The sequence below is a fragment of the Cydia splendana genome, chromosome 15, assembly GCF_910591565.1.
Source record: "Cydia splendana chromosome 15, ilCydSple1.2, whole genome shotgun sequence".
In the NCBI taxonomy this organism is placed as follows: domain Eukaryota; kingdom Metazoa; phylum Arthropoda; class Insecta; order Lepidoptera; family Tortricidae; genus Cydia; species Cydia splendana.
In genome coordinates this window covers 9902011-9921905 of record NC_085974.1, presented here as the reverse complement: position 1 = coordinate 9921905, position 19895 = coordinate 9902011, and the positions used below count along the sequence as shown (strand labels likewise).

The 19895-nt window shown below is 35.7% G+C and overlaps 1 protein-coding gene across 1 annotated transcript in view; it reads right to left on the bottom strand.

Moving 5' to 3' along the window:
* Nucleotides 1-395: 395 nt before the first annotated feature.
* The window catches only part of LOC134797590 (uncharacterized transporter slc-17.2-like), a 35588-nt gene continuing 16088 nt past the window's right edge, over nt 396-19895 (bottom strand). The window contains exons 2-9 of the mRNA XM_063769879.1: nt 17077-17203; nt 12338-12431; nt 9411-9653; nt 8098-8269; nt 7188-7330; nt 4047-4267; nt 2649-2949; nt 396-1875 (exon numbers count right to left, since the gene is read on the bottom strand). Coding sequence (XP_063625949.1) covers nt 1678-1875; nt 2649-2949; nt 4047-4267; nt 7188-7330; nt 8098-8269; nt 9411-9653; nt 12338-12431; nt 17077-17203 — 1499 coding nt within the window. The 3' untranslated portion in view covers nt 396-1677. The remainder of the gene's footprint in view (nt 1876-2648; nt 2950-4046; nt 4268-7187; nt 7331-8097; nt 8270-9410; nt 9654-12337; nt 12432-17076; nt 17204-19895) is intronic.

Sequence of the window (19895 nt, the reverse complement as noted above, 5' to 3'; positions counted from 1 at the left end):
TAACGCAACCCATTATAAATAATGTATATATATCCTCAAACCTCCATTTACGTGCTCGCGTTATTTTGATATCGTTATGGGTAAAAGGGCCTGCCCGCGTAGCCAACGTGCTAATCGTTAACGCTCCGTAGCGTATCGTAGTCATCTCTCTCTATCACTCTTCCATATTAGTGCGACAGTGACAGTTGCGTGTTGCGTTTCGTTCACTACGGAGCGTAAACGATTGCACGTTGGCTACGCACACATTGGTGTTCATTGCGAGCAAAGCAAATGTTCAGTTAGACCAAGCTCAGTTGGCAGTACGAGTACCTACGAGCGAGATGGCCTGCGATCGAGTTTACTCGTCGTCAACTCGTTGTAGGGCTACAGTTAAAGAAAAAACAAAACAAAATTATAGTCAATAATATTTATTTAAAAAATAATTTACATTTACGTGCAAGCTTATTTCATCACAGTCGTATAAATATTCCCACAGTCGTAACATAAAACTTCAGCTTACAACATTTGTAGGTACCATGCTTGACCCTTTTTTATCGATTTAAGTAAAATTTTGTGTTTAATTCATTTTAATATGAATAAATATAAATGTACATTTTTTTATTATAATTTATACTAACCAAAAATATAACTAAGACCAAACAGCTCGTCATAAATACTTAATTATTAAATAAAGACGGCGAAATAAATTACACATTTTAATCACATATAAGTATTGTTTTTTTTTTTCAATACACTCGTCTAGCTTTTTATTTCTGAACTCCAGTAATAAAGTCGAATGTGTAGTTCTCTTATAAAATAAAGGTTTAGGTAAGTACTTAATATTCTATCCAGTTGTTTACGCATTACCATAAATACTCTCAACATGTAAACGAAGCTAAGCTAAGTACAATGATAAATTCTAAATCAACCCTATAATTATTATCTCCAATATTCTTTCAGAATCGAAGTCTCGGACTGTTGCTTGCAGCTGTTTTTAATGAGACCTGACAACCATAATTCTGTATAAAAGTAGTCAAATACAACTAAATGGAATCCATTTATGGAAAATGTGACAGAGAAAATGTCACATTTTTAACGCAATAGTAGATTCATCAAGTCGTTTCGGTAGGTATGTACCTATGGTTACAATTATCTGAGATGTAAGTATTTTTTACCACAACATTTTTTTTTTCTAATCCATCTTAGGCGAAATGTGCCATCACGCTCCGCGGTTGTTGCGCCATTTAGGGTCCTATTTAGCTAAATTGATTGTTCAATAGGTACTTACGCTATAGAACTGCCAATTTAGCAAGAACCCTAAATGGCATAACAATCCCTTGTGGTGGCTGTACATTAATCGTGACAAACCGGTAAAAACGACAAGTTGTTTATGTCCCCAAGTTGATAATAAAATAAGAGCTGAAAGGAAATATAACAAGTATCAATAAGTACCTACTTTCGTTGGCATACAGCGAAAGCTCTTGTAAATTAATCTATAACATGCAGCTCAGAGGCGGTTGTACACAATGTAACACAATACGTACCTAATACTCCTTTGCCATTCCCTAGAGTATCCTCAAATTCTATAAAATTGCATATATGTATATGTCATCATCTGCTCTGTACTTACAGACATGCTCTCATTACGAATAATGCATAACATCACTTAGAAAGTCACTACTTATTCTCAACTATAGTCTACGATTTAACAGGGATCGTAACGGTGGTGTCAGTTGAATTCGCGCTCGGCCTTTTATCTCTCTCGTCCTCTTCAACTACAGGCACATAATTCCATTCCTGCGTTTCTCCCGTCCCGAACAAGATGAAGTAAAGTGCCGAAGCGATGTAAAGCGATGCGCCGGTCATGAACACCGGCCGCCATTCCGAGAAGCCGTTCTGTAATTATACAATTATAATTAGCTAACAATTGATCGATTATACGAACAAACAATTAACGACGAGAAGTTACGTTTGTGTTGGTGCTATTACACCAACCAATGAAAATATAATATCTTTATTTTCACGCCGAGTTAAGGTAATCCTATCACCGCCAAGTCTAGGGTGTTAATAATAGGGTAAAATTATAATTTTATTAGCACACTAAACACGTAAGGAAATGAAATTTTCATAGATACTGAGGTGCCACGAGCAATATAAACTATGTTCCCTTTATCCAACATGGCCTTACCCTTTTTTAAGGATGTATGTAGGTATAATTATGAGTAACAAATAGGATAATATATCTGTAATTAACGATGTCATTTACGTGCTCTAGTGTAGATCTAACAAGTGCCTAAGATTCGTGTACAATTAATTCATTTAGTAATTAGTTATTTATAGCCCTCTCTATCTAATATTAGCTTATTTGAATCAGTTAAATTAATGAGTAAAAAATAGTAATTAAATAGCCAAATGCCTACACGTACAACGTTCGCCGTTAAATGAATATTGGTTGTATTAGATATATAGGTATGGCACTTTCATGTAGCGGCAGAAACACTAAGCGCATTCTTTGGTGGTCTCGGCGGATTTAGCATTCTGGCCAATGGTGGCTCTTATTGAGGTCAGGTCATATCTTATACCTACTCATTCGATTGCGTTTTGGTTATTTACAAGAATTTACGCAGAAAAAATACTTGTCAATTTTGTTACACAAAATAAAATCTTACCCCGCTCTTAGTGAAATGCGCCGTGACGAGCGGAGTCACGAATCCAGCTGTGTTTCCGATTCCGTTCGCAATTCCATACAACGTCCCTGCGAAATTCGGAGCCAAGTCCTGATGGTTCACCAGGTTTGTGAGTGTTGCTGCCCCGTTCGAGCCCATGGAGAAGGTGATGAGTGCGACTGAGAGGACGGGCGCACAGCCAGTGTAGCCAAGGCCTATGAGTAGGAGCCCTGGCAGCACATGGGAAAACAGGCAGAAGAACTTCCTCATAAACGTTGTGGACACCACGTTCTGTTTCACGATTCTGTAAAGGAATTAATATTGTAACCTTCAGTGCAAAAACGCAAGTAATACCAAATATGGAATTCCTGATTAAGGAACTAGTTAAACACTGAGCAAGAGCATTTAGTACATTGTCATATTACTTAATTACTATGTTAAATGTTATAGGTATTTCCTGTTATGGTAATGATCGTACGAGTAGTACCTATTTCATAAAGAAGCCAATTTATTGTATAATTTCCATTCTCATAGTTAACTCCCGATTCCATAAATAAGGATCGTTTTGCCAAAATTGTAAACTGAAAGTACCCTAAAAATACTACGTATATAGATACATACCCTCTTATTCATAAACGTCTACTAAAGTTGACAAGCAAATAATAAACGTTTATCCCTTTCCATCATACCGATACGTCGGAAAGGGACAAACGATTATTATCGGCTTGTCAACTTTAGTTGACGTTTATGAATAAGGGGGTTAGTCATGTTTTGTAAAATAGGTACACATATGTTTTACTTTTCTTATGGTTTTACAATACATTATTGCTGGTTCAGGTAGACAATACCGTAAGCACTTGTGTATATCACTAATAAGAACTATTTGTCATATGAATTCTATACCAAGCCGGAGAAAGGCAGCGATTTACAGCTGTTCATTAAGTAGGCAATATATGTTAATGTATAATACTGAACTGCTAAAATACATGCAGTGTAATAGTTAACACTTGAGAATGTTATGAAGTAGACTGAAATAAAGAAGTCTCATTTGTTTAACCAATTCTAATAGCTTACCTACTTAAAAATAATGTTTTATAATTTTTAGGGTTCCGTACCCAAAGGGTAAAACGGGACCCTATTACTAAGACTCCGCTGTCCGTCCGTCCGTCCGTCCGTCCGTCTGTCACCAGGCTGTATCTCACGAACCGTGATAGCTAAACAGTTGAAATTTTAACAGATGATTATTGATGTATTTCTGTTGCCGCTATAACAATAAATACTAAAAAGTACGGAACCCTCGGTGGGCGAGTCCGACTCGCACTTGTCCGGTTTTTCTATAAAATTGTTGGTAAACGTTTGATCATGCACAATTTAAAAAATGTAATTGCATAATGTAATTACCTGTCGCCAATAGCTCCGAAGACCAAAGAGAAGATCATTCTAGCGAGGTACGGTAGCGACGCCAATGTGCCAGTGGAGGTCAGGTTAAAGCCCAGCGCGCTCGACACAAACTTGGGTGCAGCGGTCATCACGAAATACAGGCCCCAGTTGCTCCCGTAGTGAAGAATCACCATCGCCAGGAACGGGAATGAGGTGAGAATGCTCTTGAATGGGGGTACGACCTGTAGCAAAATAAATAATCTAAATTACCAAAATATACATTTTATTATTGAGTAAAAGGACCTATAAGGTTTCAACCTGTACCAATAAAACCTCAATATTTCCAAGGCACCTATTCATGTACCTGTACCTACCTATATGAAAAAGGTATACATTTTATCTAACTATGCCCTTATCTTAATGTCATATCACGTTTGACCAAAGTTCAATATAAACCAACCATAAATATTCAAAAAATTCAAACCCCCATCCATAGACAATCTTAATATGTAGAAATATGTCGTACTTATTGAAACATTGAACAATTTAATATATAAATATTGTATAAAAACTTATAAACTAAAAGTAACTATTCTAAATTAATAAAAATAAAACATCTCTAAACCTAAACTACAATAAAAAATCACCCGGCGGCAAGGTGCCGTACTTAGACATCATTAATTTTAAGGTAAATCTCGTCAGTAAATCAATATAAATATTGTATAAAAACTTATAAACTAAATGTAACTATTCTAAATTAATAAAAATAAAGCATCTCTAAACCTAAAGTACAATAAAAAATCACCCCGCGGCAAGGTGCCGTACTTAGACATCATTAATTTTAAGGTAAATCTCGTCAGTAAATCAATATAAATATTATATAAAAACTTATAAACTAAATGTAACTATTCTAAATTAATAAAAATAAAGCATCTCTAAACCTAAAGTACAATAAAAAATCACCCCGCGGCAAGGTGCCGTACTTAGACATCATTAATTTTAAGGTAAATCTCGTCAGTAAATCAATATAAATATTGTATAAAAACTTATAAACTAAATGTAACTATTCTAAATTAATAAAAATAAAGCATCTCTAAACCTAAAGTACAATAAAAAATCACCCCGCGGCAAGGTGCCGTACTTAGACATCATTAATTTTAAGGTAAATCTCGTCAGTAAATCAATATAAATATTGTATAAAAACTTATAAACTAAAAGTAACTATTCTAAATTAATAAAAATAAAACATCTCTAAACCTAAACTACAATAAAAAATCACCCGGCGGCAAGGTGCCGTACTTAGACATCATTAATTTTAAGGTAAATCTCGTCAGTAAATCAATATAAATATTGTATAAAAACTTATAAACTAAATGTAACTATTCTAAATTAATAAAAATAAACCATCTCTAAACCTAAAGTACAATAAAAAATCACCCCGCGGCAAGGTGCCGTACTTAGACATCATTAATTTTAAGGTAAATCTCGTCAGTAAATCAATATAAATATTATATAAAAACTTATAAACTAAATGTAACTATTCTAAATTAATAAAAATAAAGCATCTCTAAACCTAAAGTACAATAAAAAATCACCCCGCGGCAAGGTGCCGTACTTAGACATCATTAATTTTAAGGTAAATCTCGTCAGTAAATCAATATAAATATTGTATAAAAACTTATAAACTAATTGTAACTATTCTAAATTAATAAAAATAAAGCATCTCTAAACCTAAAGTACAATAAAAAATCACCCCGCGGCAAGGTGCCGTACTTAGACATCATTAATTTTAAGGTAAATCTCGTCAGTAAATCAATATAAATATTGTATAAAAACTTATAAACTAAAAGTAACTATTCTAAATTAATAAAAATAAAACATCTCTAAACCTAAACTACAATAAAAAATCACCCCGCCGCAAGGTGCCGTACTTAGATGTCTAACATCATTAATTTTAAGGTAAATCTCGTCAGTTTAAGCGTGAATTAAGTATATAATTACCTACATTACAAAGTAAGTACTTACGTTTCCATAGGTTTTACAACATTTGCATTTTACAACAGTAACGTTTGCACTTTACGTGCTTTGTTTTCAGTAGAAACTTGATAACGCTGCCTTAGTTAACACTATAAAACAAAGCAGACAGATAAACTGATGTTAATGCGCGTTGAAACTACTGGTGGACAATAAAATCTCGCTACCGTAAACAACGTTTCCATTATTTTATTTTATTTTATTTTAGTACATGGAAAACCAACAGCGCTATATATATCCAGAAATTACAATAGAATCACAGAGCCAATTATAGGTTCTCACTTATAGAAATATAATTTAATTATTATATGACAGTTAAAGTACCTATTATTAAGTTATTTATTATGAAACAAACCCGAAGTAAAATAAGGACACTACCTACTTACGAGTAGGTACATTAGCTTCCAACATTCAATAATTTATTGCTTTTCGGTAAAATCAGAATGTGACTTGGATTGAGCCCAGAGCCCAGCAATATTAAGTAGATCATTATAGCTGATGGTAATTAATTGCCTGAAAACCCTAAATATACTGTACTGTAAATAATTTCATGTGGACGTAACATAAGTAGGTACCTAAACACTTTTAGTAAAATAAATAGAGCGCGTCTAACTTCAAATGTCATGCCCTTTATATGCCCTTCTGCACATATGACATTTCAACTCAGAATTATCACAATGATTGTCGTCGATTGACATATTGAGTCGATATTGTCGACAATCACGATTGAAGTGGTAGGCTCACCATAATATTTTCGGTCTTGATACAGTTCGTCGTTTATCACCCTTATCGGATAAAAGCTGCCGACAGCGATAATCCGAATAAACGATGGCTTCTAGTGCATGTTTTTGTTTTGTTTCTACGCAGATGCTGCTCTGTAAATAAGCGTCCACTGGATCACACCCCAGACTAAAGGGGTCCACTGATTAACAGTCCGCCGGACGGTATCGGCCTGTTAGTTAGAACAAAATTTTGACGGTTCCGAACAACTGACAGGCCGATACCGTCCGGCGGACTGTTAATCAGTGGGCCCCTTAATCCAATCGTACTCCTTGCCTCACTCAGGATCAGGATGTTTGTTTTACTTCGCGGATGCTGTACACAACAAACAATGTTTTCGTGCCTTACCTTATTATGTGAGTTTTGCTGCACTTTGTCGCCGATAGCTTCCAGTATGTACTTCTTTTCCTTGTCGGATATGCGAGGGTGCTGCACGGGCGAGTCATACACTAGCGCCCACCACGCCACACACCAAACGAAAGCAATGGCTCCTGTAAGCAATGTGAAAATATTGGTTTTTATTTAAAGCCACTGGCTTAATATTTGACACACAACACTGGATTTAGCTAAGGTAGCGTAAAAGAAGTATCTATAATTTTGATGCGATACACTAACTAAAGATTTGTCCGTGTAACCAGAGTAAAATCAATTAATAGTGGTTCTAAGATTTAAGTTTTAATATACTTACGGCCAATAGTAGTTTCCGTGAAATGTTATTTTTGATGGAGTTGAAACAAATGCTACTCCCTTAGGTATATAAGCCATCGGAATAATAGGCAAAGCGATCGAACCAGGGAGAATGCAGATTTAAAGTAACTAATTACTTATAATAAAAACTACCTACTTTAATTTTAATTAATTCTTAATTGTAATTTAATTTTAAGTTGTAATTTTGATTTTTGTTATAAAACTTAATTTTGAATGTAATTTTGATAAATTGTGTTTGTTCGTTTGTTTGTTAGTTTTTGGCTAAATATTTACGTTGTGTTTGTTCGTTTAATTTGCGTGCATGACTTTTAATTTATTATTTGTAATTCATATTTCAAATTAAACTAGCTACATATATGTATTCATGTATGTTACAATATACAACAAAGCTTGTTTCACAAAACGATTGTGATTTTATGTAAACCTATAGGTGTCTTTCTTGAATTACTAAACTGTTGACGCGCTCTGAATACAGTAAATATTGTTGCCGTAGGTTCAATTACAACATCCATAAGGAAAATGAGTTCTATGAGGAAATTTCTGTATATACCTGGAATGTAAAAAGCGTAATCCCAGCCGAAGTTTTCGATGAGAGGTCCAGTGAGCGACCAGGTGACTACTGTGCCGATCGCGCCGCCCAGCAGCGCGCTCACAAACTTGCCCTTCTCAGCTGGGGGCGCCCAGTGCGCCACTAGGGCGTGGAGGGCGGGAAACAGGAAACCCTAAACAAAAAAGAAACACTTAGGGCCACTTGCACCATCGCTCTAACCCGGGGTTAACCGGTTAAACCTGGAGTTACCATAGTTACCAGTACAATTCGACACTGGGTAAATGGTTTAACGGCTAACCCCGGGTTAGTGGGATGGTGCAAATGGCGCTTATGGATTAAATCATTATATTTATTCTCGCATTCCATGCAGCAACTAAATGTATTAATGTAGCACTTTGGGTATCAACAAACACTCATTAAAAACTACCCGTAAACTGTAAGCGTCTCTGTAGAGCAAAAACTGGGCAGCGAAAAGAACCGAAATGGAATGGCTTAAACGTTAAAATTACATTGCATCAATACGTGGAATAACACATCGTGTTTTCCTTAACGGTAACCTCCAAATTACTTATACTTTTTAGGAACTTTAGCGCTGTCAGAATTCAGTGTTAAACATTAAGTAGTTAAATTTACACACCTTAACATGCTAATAAAAATGCGGACAAACTGCTCTGATAGGTTCCTACCTTTGAAATGTATTTCAATGTTCTACTCTACGGCACCCGTCTAGTGTTTACACATCTTACTAACATAAACAGTAAGCATTCTAATTTCATGGACTTCCAGATGCCTAGCCATATACTTAAAAAACCGGCCAAGCGCGAGTCGGACTCGCGTTTCTAGGGTTCCATACATAAGTCCGACTCACGCTTGACTGCACATTTGTAATAGGTTTTCCTGTCATCTATAAGGACTTATTTGTGTATTTTTTTCAAAATTTTAGACCCAGTAGTTTCGGAGATAAAGGGGGGGTAATGGTCATTATTTGGCTATTTTCTTAAATAACTTCGAACCTATGTATTTTAAAATTATAAAAAAAACATGTCCATTTTTGGGTCACTAATTTACATATGTGTACTAAATTTCAACTTAATTGGTCCAGTAGTTTCCGAGAAAATAGCCTGCGACAGACGGACAGACAGACAGACGCATGAGTGATCCTATAAGGGTTCCGTTTTTTCCTTTTGAGGTACGGAACCCTAAAAAGCCTTTACCTCAGTAAAATAAACGAGTGTTTTCTAATTTGCATAATCATTGATTACGCAGTACGGTTAGTAAACACGATGTACGCAATACTTTGACAAATTACTTACTGCGGCTAGCCCCATGACGAATCTATTCGCAACCAGTACTAGATAGTGCAGTCTTGCAGCTTGAGGGGTCAGCGTAGTCAGAAGGGCGCTGAGTAGCATTGTGAGGAACACTACTTTCCTGGGGCCCCATAGTTCTGCCGCCGTTCCTCCCACCAAACAAGTGATGGCGTATCCCCAAAAGTAGCCCGATAACACATAGGCCTGTTGCTGTGTCGTCCAATCAAATGTTATCACGCCGTCCGGCTGTTGATGAAACAAAAACGAATGTCAAGTTTTTTACACTGAATTGCTAATTCGTTTTTTAGCATTGAAACTGAATACTTATCACTTGAGCAAATCGACAAGGTTTCCTACCTTACCTACCTTAGTACCTAATAAAGTAAAAGCAACTCTATATTTAGCGACGTCAATATTCTAGTTTCTACATAATAACTAGTGGCTCTACGTATGAGCTGTAGTTATACCTCGCGAACCTCCTTAGCATCGCCATTTTGAAAGAATTTCAATAACTTAATTAACAAAAAACATAATATATAATTATCAAACCTGCTCAGCAAATTTCACGAGAATCGGTTGACATATGCGACATCTAGAGGAGAACCGTCGGACATATTCAAGTCAAGTAACATTTTTGCTCAAGCTCCATCGCACGCGCTTTGAGTTTGCTTGGTCAACGACATACCCTAATTAGACATTAATATGTCCATGTGAAAATAAAATAATATGAAACGTTACATTCCATCTCATTTCTAGTAATCATCTTATAGTATAAAATTCATAGTTACTCAGTAATATCAAAACAACATCATTGCGCTAGCTGTATTATAGTTATTTTATTAGTTATAAGGATTAAAATAAGCCCTCTTAGCTTCTACTCTCTCTACTGGTGTTAGAATATAAGATAACGTAGAGTAAATAAATATTAAACATAAAATCTTTATAACTTAGCGCGGTACTATTTATCGCCGGCGTTAACTTTCGTGTCTTTTTGCAGTTTATAGGTTATAGACTGACAAAATGCTAAAAGGACTTATGTAGTAAACAATTACATGACAGTATATTAATATTACAAAACCTATAAATAAAATTGGGTGGTCATAATATTTACTTAAGCACTTATCTATTCAATTATTTAGTAGAGCTACTGCCGTTGCAAATTGGGTCATTTTTGCCTACTAACTACATATGTCTCAATAACTACACTTGAAACTACAGTATTGTTTTGTATTTAAAGTTGACAAAATATATTATAGTTAAATAAATTAGCGTTACCAAGTATTATATCTTCGTTTCACGTGTTTATTTTTAGGTCATTGTCAGTAGAAAGAGGAACGATCTAATTATGCAAATTTTGAAATTAAACAATGTTCCATTTATAAACGGTCTTCACAACGGTGAGAATCAGTGACTAATTTTAAGTTTTTCTTCCGTAGTAAGGTAAACGTCTTAGTTCCTGTCATGCTAATGTCAACCTAAGTATATATTCTGTGACCCAAGTTTAAAGATGATATATAGTTACTAAGACAGTGGATGAGCACTTGGATGTCTAATATACCTTACAAGCTTAGCTTAGTTTTTGGCTAAATTGATCACAATCGGTGTACATTGTTTCCATTTTTTATTTTTATTTTACAATTGCGACCAAATGTGTTACCGCCTGAAAGTTGTTAGTCGCCAAAATTACATCCTTAGGTACTAATCGAATGGTTAAATTAGAAACTATTAATGTTGTAATGAATGTTGTTTATAAAAATTATAAATATAAAACTGGTATACCTATACTTATATACCTCCTCCATAGGGCTTCCAATACCGGGATCCCGGGATCCCGAAATACCGGGATCCCGTCTGTTTAAACACATTTTTCAATACCGGTATTTGTTAATGCAATACCGGGATCCCGGTATTTTCAAAAACAAGGAAAATGTGCCGATTATAACGTTAAAATCAATTAAAATGATCAAATTCGGCTGTATTAAGAAGATTACTTGCCCATTTAATTAAAGTAGATCATTTAATTGAAACAAGATTTGTGCATATGCGTTAGATAAATATTTGGTGATGAATTCTGATGTTCAGGATATTATATTAATATAGTTAGTTCTTAAAATTTTATCGAACAGTAGAAAGAAATGAACTGTAGTACGGCACACGAATTTTTGGTGCCAAATTTGAATATTTATTGGCTGGCTTATTAGGTTGAACTAAAAATGTGACTGGTGAAGTCAACAAGGCGGTTAAATGATTGCCAACCTGGAGGGTGAAATGATAATTATTGCAGATGGCGATTATTGTTTAATATCCTAAGCCAGGCGTGGCTCACTACGCGATTTCGTCGCTTTGCAACAGGTAGCTACAAGTACATCCGTTCCACACCAATTTTGGTGGCTACCCTTAAGCCGCGCGTGGCGCTGTCGCCACCTAGCGGCCATATCTGTCCTGATCGTAACAGACGCGTTTTGTTAGAGAGTGAGTCTTCTGTACTTAGTACTATTATTTATTCTGTGCCTAAGCTAAGAACATCCATATCTGGTGTTACAGTGAGCCTTTTTTTAAATAAAATTCAAAAATTTTAGGCGATTCATAGTCAATACCGGGATCCCGGGATCCCGGTATTGATGAAGACAGTTTCGGTATTAATACCGGTATTGAAAGAAGTCCGGTATTTGGAAGCCCTACTCCTCCACAAAGATCATGTAGGTACTGTAAAAAGTGCATGTTATCAATTTTTAAAGTACAATGACAATGTTCTAAAAAGCCCATATAAACTGACTGTATAAAATATGATCTCTGAACGCGCAGTACTTCTACTAGTTTGCGTGAGGTGATGATAAAAACAACCCAGCCGTTACGAGCGAATGGTTAGGTATTGTCAATGGGTACAATGATTGTAGAATGGGTACAATGAATGATGCTCGAGCGTTTACCTGGCGGAGCAGCCGCTTGGTGATCATTGTTGAGCTCGTATTATCCAGCAGCGCGCTGTCGTCCGTCACTATGGCTTCGCATTCTGACTTCACTCTGAAAAATACAGAGAAATTATCCTCCGTTTTTTTTAAAGATTCTTATTTTTCAAACCTCTAAAGTAGTGGTAATTAACTTTATCTTCCGAAATGGGTTCCTATAATATCTAATATTGCGATAGATTAATATGTAAACGACACTATAATTCAGTGCATATACATAGTTGCTCAGATTTAATTGTGGAGGAAAAAGTTACCACTACTTTCGAGGTTTTAAAATTTCTAATCTGTAAAAAACGGGGTAGGTATAGTGAGGGATCGCCTATTATTTGTATGGCACGGTTATGAGCTGGTTAAAAGTGTTAAAACAATTTATTATCTTTATTACTTTCAATACAGACTTGAGGATATGACAAAAAGTCGCATCGTACGGTACTAGACTAGACTGATTGCGGATTGGGTAGATTTGTACCTACATACCAACTAATCTTGGAAAAGTTCAGGTACAGACCGATTTTTTAAAGATCTAAACCGTATCATGTCTTTAACTAATTAAAATCTAAAAGGGTGGTCCCCTGATTAACAGTCCGCCGGACGGTATCGGCCTGTCAGTTGTTCGGAACTGTCAAAATTTTGTTCTAACTGATAGGCCAATACCGTCTGGCGGACTGTTCACTCTTCAGTGGGCCCCTTTAATCTCGGTGTGACCTTTAGAGGTAAGCCAAAGGAAACCTCACGTAAACATTATTACAACCATAGTCTAATAAAACATGGTCTTCCATTCCCAGAGTGACACGGGCCTACGTCACAACAACATGGCCGCTATATACAGGGCCGGATTAAGCATGTCGGGGCCCCTAGGCAGTGCGAGGCTCGGGCCCCCCTACACTCAATTCTGCACACAGCATATTCAGTACAGGGAAATAAGTTCGCGTTTTTAATTTCAATCTTCAGGCGTCGGCCGAGCCGGTCCAAATCGAACGATGTCTTTTTCGCTCTTATTGCGTGGACATAAAGCTTTATTCTATCGGTTTTTGCCGATTCCGCCTCGCGTCAAGTGTGGGGAGAGCCCTTTAGGCTTAAGGCCAATTCCCAGTGGAATACCAAAGATGTGAGCTTCAGCGTCACTTTCCTATCTACCTCTAATGGCAAATTTTAAGCGAGGCTAAAGGCTAAGCTCAACTAGTGCCGCAAAGTTGATTTTCTCAATAGTTAATATTTTGCGACACTGAACAGCGATTGTCCGACCATAAGACCAAACGCCGAGCCACATGATTAGAATCAACCTAATAATAAAGAATTTCGATATGTTAAAATTACTTAAATTACTAGAGTGAGACCAAGATAAGCCTGCAACAATTTTGATAGCACTCGCAGTGCAAGTGTTATTTTAAACGTCAAAACTTCTATGAAATTATGACGTATAAATAACACCTGCACTGCGTATGCTACCAAAATCATTGCAGACTTTTCTTGGTCTAACTCTATTCATTCACCAGTCAAGCTAACATGTAGATGATACAGGGTCAACTAAAGAACCAAAAATAAACGTGAGCGCAGCGAGCGCGAAATTTTTTGTTAACAATATCGCAAATTGTGAAAGCGTGGTAAAAGGCTGGGTATCGATCGTCATCTGGGCCTAAAAGTCCGAAGTGCCCCAGTGAGGCGAGCTTTCATGCGAAGTCAAAGCCGTGCTTCATCAGGCTTCAAGATAAATAGTTGAGCACAGATACGAACCAATGTCCATTGTATTAAAAAGCGAGACCGCAGGCCGAGCTTGGCGCAGCGAGGCCAAAGGCTAAGCTGAAGTAGAGGAGATGTGGAACACAAACCAATGGTAAATTGAGGTAAAAAGTGAGGCTGAAGGTCGAGCATTCCTATGAAAAACTGGGGACACGTTCGTCTTCTTTCTTTTTCTTTGTTTTAATCAATAGTCCTCGTGATTCTGAGTCAAAATAACCCAAAAGTTGTTGGTTATTCGAAAAAAAAGTGAACCGTTTTTGCTGAAAACCCCTATTATTACAACTTTACAACAGGTACGCAGAATACGCCCCGTAAACTGTAACGTATTGCTTCAATTTTATTACAGTATTTAATTAATTTAAAGAATGGATCGAAAGAAAAACAATAACAAAGCATACTCATTATTATAAGAATAAAAAATTTACTCATGAATTTTGACCATAGGGAACAAAATTTTATTTGGTGCGCGCTGAGCCGCCGGGGCCCCCTAGCCGAGGCGGGGCCCCTAGGCAGTTGCCTACTTTGACTTAGGGTTAATCCGGCCCTGGCTATATATAGCGCTATCGCATATTATCATATAGCGCTGTCGCATGATGACGTAGGCCCGTGTCAGTTAGGTGACCTAGAAAAGACGGGAATGGAGTACCAGGCGGAGTATATTATTATACCATGATTACAACAGGGTAAGTAGTTCATTGTTAAAAATTACAGCACTCATAAGGAAAACTTAATAAGATTTTATAGACACCAAATTAAAAATGCAAAAGACACCGAATGAAAGAAAAAAATAAACACTTTTTCTTAACAGCTATCTACAGATTAGTCTCAGATTCTCAGTGCACGCGGGTTGGAATTATTCCTTATCAGAACATAACCGTTGAACACGTGAACTACTTTCGTAAATATTACAAGAAAAACCTAATCAAAGGTGTTAATGAACATAGAAATGCTACTAAGTGCACTTGCAATAAAAACATTTTTTTTCCTGTTAATCTTTGACAGTGTTAAGATAGGATGTGACAACAAAATGAAAATGAAATGAAAATGATTTATCTCGTTCTTATCGTTTACGAAATAAGAATCAAGGTTGGAATTTCCTAGTAAACATATGAAATACTTGTGTCAGGAAATCCCGCTCCTCTAACATTAAAATTGTCACTATATTATTACTATAATACAGGAATAATAAAAATTAAATAATATCACATTCAAATTTAAATATATGCAATTTTATTTAGTATTAGTTATTAGTTTTAATTTAGTTTTATTTTATAGATAAGTTAGTTTATTTTTCTTTTTATTGTATCTACCATCTACCTGAAACTTAAATAAATAAATGCATCCAAATTAAATTAACACACACAAATAGAATCAGACCAAACTAAATTAATGAATAAAAAGAAATTAAATTAAATTTAGACTAAAATCAATTACATCAGATTGTAACATTTAGCATGACATACAGGTATAAATTTCAGTCGCGCGTGTATTTCGCTCGTAGGTACTTGTTTGTATTGTATGTATTCATGTGTCGCGAGCGAGAAGCATGGGTGAGTGACATCATATATATTATTTTGATGTCACGATGTGCCTATCTAACTTTAAATTGATCTCATGGTTCAGTAAAATAGTTACATTAAGCCCTCGGAAATCAAAAAGTAGTCCGTTTAGAATCGATATGGGCATAGTAATTTTTCGAGGTAGGCCTTCTGCACTTAGAGTTAGACCAGGTGAAGTCTGCAACGATTTTGATAGCACACGCAATGCAAGTGTTATTAATACGTCATAATTTCGTAGAAGTTTGACGTTTAAAATAACACTTGCACTGCGTGTGCTATCAAAATCGTAGCAGACTTTTCTTGTAAGTTAACAAACGGAGTAAGTAACAAATTTTGAATAAATAGGTAGACATGAAATTCTTTTCTAGATATTTGCTTGGACATCGGACTATTAAAAATATTAACAAAGTGCAAATTTGTTTTTAGATAATGACGCAGTATAGGTACTTAGCATAATATAAGTTCTTATAATATGTATAACATAATGTCATTAATGTCCCTAGTACAAACTTACAGTAGCGGAAATCTATTTTCTTTACAAGGAAAAAACACTGTGAAAATGTTCTTTATAACTTCCGTGAACGCTACCTTTTTTCTTTGGAACAGTTCCACCGATTCAACCGATTTACCTTCAAACGATACTTTTACTGAATACGTTAAAAATCGTCACGTGCGTGGCCACGGTCGAGCCCATATCTCATTGTGAACCGAGGCCTTTGTCAATTGCTATGATTGGATCACTGCTTTACAAAGTTAAATATGTGGGTAACACTTTCATTGCCATCCCTCATATATCCGATTACTTACAGTCCTAAAATTAGGTACGCTTGACGTTTAGGTACATTGTAAACAATTGTAGGTACCTGTGTTCATTCATGAAAAACGTGAAATCATTACTGTCATATTCCTCACTGTCACATATACCTACTATTTCTTTTATTTTATATACTAAGGAAATTATAATAGGTACTCACAGCAAATTAAATACCAGTACCAGGTTACCACCAGTTTGACACTGGTATATTAGCTAACATCTGCATAACTTACTTTCTATCCATCTCGCTCGCACTAATATGCCAGTAGGTACGAGAGAGATGCATAGAAAGTAAGTTACGCACACGCTAGCGAATATGTCAGTGTCAGGTCAAAGTCAAGCTCGTGGTAAGCGTACTGTACGTAATCTGCCATGATACAAGTTGTTTCCAGATTTATGACACTCTCCGCGTGATCTACTAATACCTATGTATTTAGATTACTACTTAATAGCCTACCGCGAACAAGTTGGACGTGTTGCCTCCCTGTCACACTTACATACGAATTTATAAGTGGAACAGAGAGGCAACACGTCGAACGTGGTTCGCGGTAGGCCCTCTGAACATATGTATGTGCATGTTTACTCACGATGTAGAGTTACTGTCATCAGGCACCATGGCGATGATGTTGACGCTCATGTTGACTCGCATCATGTAGTTGACCCAGCACGCGAAGAACATCATTAGGGCGATGTTGAATCGCGCTGGCACGAAATCTAGGACAAAGAATAATCATTCAACTATCTATCGTATGCTATTGTTTTTGTTGAGGTTAAAGAATATAAGTATAAGTCTAGTCATGCGATTATTGCCTCTTATTAACATTATTATATTATATTAGAACGCGTATCTCAAGTTTTGTAGGTTTCTATGTCGACTATCGTTAAAATCCTAATCAAGTCTGTTGACGTGTTATTTAGTACATTACGATACAAGTGTGAAAAATAGGATATTCGAAACGAGTGGCGATAAATTAAAACACGACCGAAGGGAGTGTTTTAAATTAACACGAGTTGCGAATTACCTATTCGCACATGTATCGTACAACGTTTTACAGTAAGTAAGTACGTATGGCAATTAATATTTTCGAAATAGTTACGTAATGCGCTAATTATCGCACTAGTGCGGTAAAGAAGCACCATATGTACTGTAAAATATATTTCAAATGTCCAAACTTCGAGACAGACTATGATAGAGCAGGCCTATTTTAGCTGCTATAATAGGCAGAACCCTTTAAGAGTAATTATTTTAATATTTAGGTATTGATGATGGTTATTTTATTTATGTATGTACTTATGTGCAGTATTGAAAAACGTTAGCAACGAATATTATGTGTGTAAATAAATCTATAAATATGTTTACACTAACAAAACATTTTTTACTATTATCTTATGACTAAATGGCACAGACAAAGTAATTAAAATAATTCAATAGTATATGATTCCATATAATATCAACAATGTTTTTATCCCATCCCTGATATAATTTTCGATTGAGGCGTGTTTTATTAGCTTTAACATAATGAATCACTAGGTAAGTAAATATGTATTGGTTAACTCGCTCCTAAGATTTTACCGCTAATGTTCTGAATTGTTATACTGTACACAGACAGATAACATTAAACTCCAGTCACTTGTAGAGAAAGCATGTACTTAATTAAGAAAACACGAGCCCCTGTGGAGTTTGAAACCATCTGCAGTCTTATTTGTTTTATTCGTCATTTATGGGCTGAAATGCACGACTTACTTCTCCACGATCATAAAGTATGTCCTCTTGAAGGTTGTTTCCTCATTGAATCGTTTTTACTTTGCGATAGGTATGAAGATTGATTCAAACATAATAAATAAATGTCTTCGAGTAAATTATTGAACATCCTTTTTTAGACATATTAATAGTTACTGAGGTCAGCTCGCGTTAACATCGCGAATGCGGAAAAGCGGCACGTATTTGGTTTTAGCAAATAGTTGGCGGTCAAATTGAAGTAGGCGACCTCGTGGAACCTGAAAGTAGTACAGTCGAGTTTATAAATATGTATACATTTTTTCACCTTAATCCACTGCAATAAGGTGAAATTTTTTACATATATTTATGAACACTAACGGTAACTTTCAATTTGAATATCAATAATAAATTAATATAGCCTTAGTGCGATCGATGCACTCACATAGCTATATTAGTAAATATATCTTCAAACCTGTTTGACATCCCGAGTTGACATCTGTTATTTTGAATGCTACAAAAAAAAAGTAAAACCCTCGAGCCCTCGAGTGTTATTTAAATTACAAATAACGCGTAATTAGGATTGTTCATTTTTTTTTTAATGTTCTATTTCGAAAACCATTTCGAGATATGAGGTTTTCAAACAGTTTCCGACATTTGCTGCGATATAATAATTGAGGATTGAAGATATTTCAACAAATATCCTTATGACCTTAGTTTGACCTTTCTCGTTGGCTGAATGTAAAGTCATCGCATAATAAAAGTTATCGGACCATAGTAAATCAATCCGTCACTCACGTAATTGTCAAAGTTATCATTGTCATAATGAAATTTTTCAGTTAAACCGCTGCGCTGGTTTGTTATGATTTGATTTATAATTGATACCTAAACAGTAGTTTTCGTTGCTTAAGGTATGTTGGGGTAATATCGGATGCGGGGGAAGAACGTAGGAAATTCATTTCCGCCAAAGTAGGCTTTATTTCTTAATTTTGACAACAATGTGCAAGACGCTATTTCATTGCGCTTCGGACACCAGTGTCCCTCCGCCGCTCAGTGATATCGGATATGTTCTACGCGCCTTTAAAGGGAGCAAGGTAATTTTGGTCATTTTTCTGGCCATCCGATCTTCGCCCTGTAATTTATGTCGAGTATTGTGATAAAACTGTGGTTGTTTTTGTGATTCAGTTGATGTCCAATTTCGTTTTGAAGGTTTATCTTTAAATTAATCCAATCAAAACAGACCTAGGACTGCTGTAGACCGATTTCCGATCTTTACCCTTGCAGGTAAAGATCGGATAGCAACAATCCGACCTTTACCCATTTAAAATTCAGCAGTGATTGTCAAACTTTGTTTTTTTATGACTGCAAGAACTCTGTTTTTATCGTAATTATTTCGTTCCTTTATTTTTATTCGAGGACGGTAATTCAAAAGGAAGAGATATTAGCAGTGTACGTAGCTATATATGTATGAATGTATTACTTAGGAAATTGTTTCTATTGACATATCACACTTTGAGAGCCACAGATTTACCAAATTTTCGTATATGGGTCAAGATCGGATGCAAAAATGCAAAGTTTTAAACATATTATGAGAACTTTTAAGTTTCCAGCTATTCGTGGCTGAAATTCATATACGTTGGAGGAGGTTAAACATCGGATATACTGTTTTAGATACCTTGTTATCTGAGC